Here is a 6886-nt window from a genome sequence, read left to right on the forward strand (position 1 = left end):
TACTTTTTCAGTCCAAATGGCGAAGCTGGAGCCTGGGAGAGGCACCGGCGGCGGATGCGCACCTCCCAATTCCTAAGGAGCTGTACGGCTCGCCGGCTGCTTCCATTTGTGCTCCACGCCGCCGTTTCACTTCATTGTACTCAATTGGAGGAATTAAAGCGTCATTTGGGAAATAAGACTTTATTTTTGGCGCACCAGAGGAGATTATCAAAGCCACCGTGAAAGAGGGAGATATATATAAGTTTGAGGCTCGGCAGAGGAACGAGGCACGCAAGGTACAACGTTATGTTGACTCGCAACTCGGAGTAAACGTTACTAATGTAACGCGGAGGTGCTGCTAGCCTCAACGAGCTAAGTGGCTAACGCTAGCGTCCCAACTCTGTTTGGATACGCACACACACCGCACTTGGAAGGAGGTTGCGGCTTCACTTTTGAAATATATATCCACTTTTTACGAGGCGACGTAACACCGCGAAAGGGAAATAAAATGAGTTATTGTGTCAGGAAAAATAATAATACTTTTTTATGACTTCCACGAGAGTCGGTCGCTGCCGGGGCGACGTTCAGCTTGCTGAAAACAAAAGGGGCGGATTTGTGTTTGACACAATAACAAAAACAAAGCATTTTTTTCATTGTTAAAATGCTTTATGGCTTAATTTGTTTATCATTCGCTTTATCGACATTCGGCACCCTAACTAATTAGTACATTCGGCGTTATTGCGGGGGCAAAGAAGACACATAATTGCGGTTAAAACAACACTTAAAACCTTGACATCACGTCTTGTATATAAATAATCAAATTTCAATGAATATTGTATTGATCATTGTGCTCGATGCTACCATCGGGATGACCGAGGCTACCGCATTAACTCACTTTAAAAAAATAAAATTTAAAAAATGTCTTTAGATTCGTCATTCCCCCAGCCGTAAACATCGTCTGAAACGTCGTAAATGTCGATTTTGAAGTATTACTCGGGTCGTCAGGACAGCTGTTGCAGTTGGGGGGTTGCGTGGGGAGGGGGGATATCACGAGAGACAAAGACCCCCTCAGAGAGCCTCGCATTGTCCTACATTTCGTTTTTAAACACTTTTTGAGGTGCAAGCAAACTGGGGGAAGTTAGGCACAGTAGTGCTTATTCCCCACCCATTCTAAATTTGAGTTGTTTGGATGCTAGTGTCCTCATGTGACCTATGAGCCGGAGGAAGGCTTGAAAGCATAACAAGGCTGCTGCGCATTGTGCACTTTTTCCCCCTCGTCTTGACATGTCATGTGGCTGCTGGTCTACATGTTTTGGTCTGACGGTTATCAAACTCTTAATATGAAGTATCACTTCAAAAAAATCGAAATATCCATGTAGAATTTAACGTTTTTGAAAAAAAAAAAAAGAAATAAAAGGGGGGGAACATTTAGTGCAACAATTCAAACATTTGTTTTAAACCTTCAAAGAGTTAAAATACAAGTGAAGCGTGTTAACACGTGGTTGTGTGCAGGGTCTGCGGTGTCTCGCAAAGCCATGCCCTCGGTGATGGAGCGCTCTGGGGCCGGCGTCCTGTCCAGAAGCCGAGCCAAGACGGTAACCAACGGCAACAGCCAGCCGCATTCGGAGGAGGAGAGCAGCGATGAGGAGCACGCTCACGGTCCACACACACACAAACACACACACTCACACTCACGCTCACGCGTGTGATGCAATGGCTTGAATTCACATTGTGTCATCCATGTTAGGGAAGTGCAATTTCTTCATAATACTAGTATTAAAAAAAGACCACAGAAAGATATGACGCCGACTGATTATAGATTTTTTTTGTGTAGCCATTGCAAATTATTGAGCTGGTTATTTAATAAAAAAAAATATATAATAGCTTTTTTAAATGGTCTCTTAATGCTTGCAGTAAGAAAGACATGACTTACAAGCAGATACAACTGCAACAGAGAAATACAAAAACATGGAAACATTATTTATTTAATTTATTTATTTAACCAGGAAAATCCCTGATTGGGCCTTCTTTTTTTTTTTTTTGGGCCAACACCAGTACAAGTACTCAAGTATTGAATAGTCACCGATACTACAAATACATTTTATACATAAAATTGATCCCCAAAACACAATGACGGAACATTTTAAAGAAAGATCTATACATCCCAATGTGGCATTTCCCTTTAATGGCAATTTTAACACCCGTAATGCATACTAAGCATAAATTTAAACCTTATAAACATATAACGTATACATTGTGTTTGAATGGGCATAGAGAGGATGGAAAAGATGTCAGCTGCCCCACACCCGCGGAACCGCATTGAATGTTTCATAAGAAATTACGATTTTATCAGTGATTAATCAGCAAAACTCCAGCCGATTAGTATTTTTGAAAAGGCCTAAAATCGGTCAGGTCCTGAAAACAAATGTAAACTTGGCTTGACCAGAATTTGAGTTTATTTGGATATAAACAAAAATAGGTCGACCCACTGAGACAGTGTCATGTTTTATAATGCATTCGTTTTTCTGTGTCATGTCTGTCTTTTCACAATCCTGTCTGTCCCGCTCGGCTGCATGTTGAACGGCGGTCGTGTTGTCTAACACGCCCACATCTTCCCCTAAGGTCTTCCTTTTTGTTATCTCACTTTTCCACAGACAGCATGATTCGAGTGGGAGGAGACTACCAGGCCCAGATCCCGGATTTCAAACCAGGTAAAATTAAAAAAAAAAACACTCAATCATACTACCCCAGGCGTGACATCACTTGCTACTAGGTATACCACAAAATGGTATTCAGAACCGTGACAGATGATTAGTAGCCAAAAGCCAAGATTGATAGCATATCAATTCATTTCAATGGGGGAAGTTGACATTCCTAAAACTGACGGATGTCATGACTGTGTTGTGCGTTGATCGTCAAAACCTCTTTTCTCAGTGTCTTGAAATCTGCTTTCAATTGCAGACAGCCGTTATAATGAGAAGGACCAGAGGAGCATGTTGGTCTGGTGTCCCAACAGTCAGCTGTCGGATGCAATGTGTACGTACTCGCACTTTGACCTCATACCGCCCGATCGTAACGCTTGGTGACGCTCGTTACGTTGTCACGTGCAGTGGACGAATACATCCTGATGGCCAAGGAGAAACATGGCTACAACATGGAGCAGGTAGAGTAGACCGGACTGCGGTTAACTGTTGTATCAGAGAATGCGTGAGCGCCAAAGTGCAATACGTAAACGCTGCCGCCAGGCCCTGGGCATGCTGCTGTGGCACAAGCACGACGTGGAGCGCTCGCTGGCCGACTTGGCCAACTTCACGCCGTTCCCCGACGAATGGACGGTGGAGGACAAAGTGCTGTTCGAGCAGGCCTTCAGCTTCCACGGCAAGAGCTTCCACCGCATACAGCAGATGGTGAGACACCACGTGACGTGACGCATTAACTCATTCACTGCCATTGACGCCTATAAACGTCAAAAATTCATTTGAACTATTTCTATTAGTTAAAAAAATAATCACTTTTGTTAAGAGTATGAAAACCTACACATTTTTTTAATAATCTTTTTTGAGGGGGGAAAAAGAAAGAAAAGATTGTTAAAAATTAGGGGCGTCAGGCGATTAAATGTTTTAATTGTAATTAATCGCGTGACTTCCAATAGTTAACTCACAATTAATCACAAATTTTATATCTGTTCTAAATGTTCAATACTTTTTTTTCTAGGTGTTCATACTCTTGTTAACAGAAGTGGAAAAATATGTTAAACTAATAGAAATTGTTCAAATGAATTTTTGACGTCTATAGCCGTCAATCGCAGTAAATGAGTTAATATTCATTTACTTGCAAACATTTGACATTCACGAAATCCCTTATTAACATTGAACAATTTTGTGTTTTTAGCTTCCAGACAAGCTGATCTCCAGTCTGGTGAAGTACTACTACAGCTGGAAGAAGACGAGAACCAGAACCTCCGTTATGGACCGCCAGGCCAGGAGGCTGGTCAGCAAGAGGGAGAAAGATGATAGGTGAGAACAAACGGCGTTTTTGATCAACAACAAAAAGCTCAATGAACTTTCTTCAAATGTAGCAATGATGAGGTGGAGGAAGGAGATCCCGGCAGCGACAGTGACTTTGAGCTTGTCGCTAAGAAGGAGGTGAGCAAAAAAATAAATCTCATGGCACACCACCAAGCGAGTATACCAAGCGAGATCCCGTGTCCGCACAGGCGGCCAAACAGAACTCCAACAGCGCCGCCTCGGACAAGGTCATCCCCGGTCGCTCGGGCCTGATCAAGAAGGAGAACGTCGGGGCTCAGTACCGCCACCACCCGCTCCGAGCGCGCCGCCGGCCGCCTAAGGGCATGCACCTGGAGCAGGCCGACATCACGTCGCTGTCGGCCTCGCACGACTCGGGCGTGCTGACGACAAGGCAGCTGGACGCGCAGCTGGTGTCACTCAAGCGACAGGTGACAGACGTCCTGGATCTCCGTGTCCGTCTGTGTGCCAATTAAACAGACTCTTGACGTCCTCTTTCAGGTCCAAAGTATTAAACAGAGCAACAGTAGTTTGAAACTGAGTCTGAATGAAGGCGTCGACACGTTCAGACCTCCTGAGGTACTATTTGCCCCTCCCCCTCGCCACACCCTGCTGAGAGGATGTCACCATTTCCTCCTAACCCCGACGCGCTTCTCTTTTGCAGCCCACCCCCAAGATGAACGCTCGCTGGACTACAGAGGAGCAACTGATGGCTGTGAAAGGTGAGGATGAGGCGAAATGAGTATTCTCTTAACAACAACACATAGATGCTAACTGTTAGCCTTTGTGCCTATGGAGTTTCCATTTGTATGTTAACATGAAGTAGAAACGTGCATTAAAAACAATGTGTGCGCATGTGTCAATTCCGGTGTTCTTCCTCATGCCTCCCTTTCAGCAATCCGCCGTTATGGCAAAGACTTCACAGCCATTGCCGAAGTGATCGGAAACAAGACGTCCCCTCAGGTGAGGCCCCCACCCCCCCACACTTGTTCTCCACCTGACACAACCTTCACTGCTTGTTCTGTCCCACGCTCGCAGGTGAGTTCCTTCTTCGTGAGCTACCGCCGCAGGTTCAACCTGGATGAGGTGCTGAGGGAGTGGGCCACCGAGCAGGTGGCCACCCAGGACCTGAGGAGAGACGGTGAGGAGATTGTGGCCCCGTCAGAAGGGGGAGCAGAGGAGGAAGAGGTGAGGAATTGCCACTGGGGGGGGGGGAAGTCATCAAAAAGAAGTACACATACCATCTTTGCCAGCGTATAACGTCCCCGGGCATTAAATTCATTGTATTGTTGTTTCCTTTCCTTTTCTTCTCAAGGTCAAGTTGGAGGACTCCCCTCCAGACGCAACCGGGAGCTCCTCACCCCACTCCTCCACCCAGACCCCCTCGTCCCTGTCCCAGCCTCCCCCGCTGCTGCGCCCGGCGCCGCCCTCTGCACCACCCAGCCTCCTGCGCCAGCCCCCGCCGCTGCAGACCCGCCCCCTGCAGAACCGGGCCCCACACAACCACCCGCCGCCGCCCCTCATCCGGCCCGCCGTCACTTCCTCCGGTGGCTCCGGCCTCCGGGCTTCTCCTCCAAGCTCTTTGCCTTGCGCCGCCATGCAGATGCCACCGTCACTGGTGGGGATCAAGGTGGAGCAGGCCAACTCGCATTAGGAGAAGAAACGAAAAAGGGTCGAACATTTTCAGTTCATTTCCAGAAAGTTTCGGGGAATTTTACATGGGAAGTTACGTTGGAAATATTCCAAATTGGAAACTTTCTATGGGCAATTAATGAGGATTGAGAATGAGAGAGATTTCACATTAGAGCATAAATATTTTCTTTTCTCACACACACCACAACAGAACTCTTTTCTTTTCACCAGTTGGTGTTCTTTTATTTTTCTTTAAATTATCTTCTGAGTAAATATTTTACTTACTCAGCATTATGCAAAAATATAAAAAAAAAAGAAGACATCTTTGGAGCCAACCTTCCATTTTGAATTTTTTTTCCAGGTTTATCCCCATTAGTTCCAATGGAAAGTTTCCCACTTTGGAAATTTGCAACCCTTGAGCCACACAAAATGTTTTCACAGCATCTTGTGAGCACTGTAGTCCAAAATGTCAGCTCTTAAGTGTTTGTATTATACCTGCACTCTTACACCTACCTCCAGACCACTGTTATTCAACACATATTTAATAGCTCACCAAACACTATCAAACCCCTTGCAGTATGAACAGCTTTTGCTTTACAAGTGGAACCCTCAAAGAGGAAAAAAAAGCAGGTACAATGTTGACCAGTTTTGAATAGCTGAGGGGAAACTTTTCAGAAAATAGGTTGTGGAGAAAAAGAAGAGCATTGAAGTTAAGCTCCCTCTTCTTGCACCCATGTCCTACTGGTCTGAACTGGAGTGTTGTTGTTTTTCACTAGACATTTGGATCTTTCACTTCTGAGCTCTTCGGTAGATAATAGTTTAGGTTTATTATTATTATTGACGAAGCACTAAGGAGCCTTTTGTGTGTGACTTGAGTTGTGAGTCGTCTTACCTCGTCTCCTACAATTTATTCAGCCAAAGTCAGTTCTCGCTTTAAAAGCACAAATATGGAAAAAAAAAAAAAAAAGACTTTGACTTTCTCATGACAGCTGCTAATGTGTTTTGATACAGGAACCTTGTCCAAATTGTTGCATTTAATTTTCATTGGTAGCATGTTTGGCCGACTAAGGACTATCCTGCCAGAGCACGGTATAGGGCCGCTACTGGGATCTCAAGTCGCTTCTATTCTATACACGTTTGGCTTTGATTCCCTTCTTAAGTTTACTTTTCATTTCAAAAAACGGCGTGTTCGTGAGAAATTGTTCTACGTTTCCATGTGTTTGTTTTTCTAGAATAAAGAAATTACCACA

General features: G+C 44.8%; 1 protein-coding gene across 1 annotated transcript; it reads left to right on the top strand.

Annotated features, from left to right (window-relative positions):
* The first annotated feature begins 56 nt into the window (after positions 1-56).
* On the top strand, positions 57-6886 carry rcor2 (REST corepressor 2). The gene is made up of 14 exons (XM_086060242.1): positions 57-275; positions 1492-1638; positions 2634-2690; positions 2941-3015; positions 3090-3142; positions 3225-3386; positions 3871-3995; positions 4058-4124; positions 4196-4435; positions 4506-4583; positions 4669-4726; positions 4900-4967; positions 5043-5192; positions 5320-6886. The coding sequence occupies exons 2-14, from the start codon at positions 1515-1517 to the stop codon at positions 5656-5658; spliced, it is 1596 nt and encodes a 531-aa protein (XP_085916368.1). The 5' UTR covers positions 57-275; positions 1492-1514; the 3' UTR covers positions 5659-6886.

The sequence above is a fragment of the Leptonotus elevatus genome, chromosome 17 (genome assembly GCF_054856555.1).
Source record: "Leptonotus elevatus isolate MCC_2025b chromosome 17, RoL_Lele_1.0, whole genome shotgun sequence".
Taxonomy (NCBI): Eukaryota; Metazoa; Chordata; class Actinopteri; order Syngnathiformes; family Syngnathidae; genus Leptonotus; species Leptonotus elevatus.

Coding starts and splice junctions, on each gene's coding strand:
- rcor2 (XM_086060242.1), top strand. CDS start 1,515: ATGCCCTCGGTGATGGAGCGCTCTGGGGCCGGCGTCCTGTCCAGAAGC. Junction 1,639..2,633: donor CGATGAGGAGCACGCTCACG/GTCCACACACAC, acceptor ACTTTTCCACAG/ACAGCATGATTCGAGTGGGA. Junction 4,436..4,505: donor TGGTGTCACTCAAGCGACAG/GTGACAGACGTC, acceptor GTCCTCTTTCAG/GTCCAAAGTATTAAACAGAG.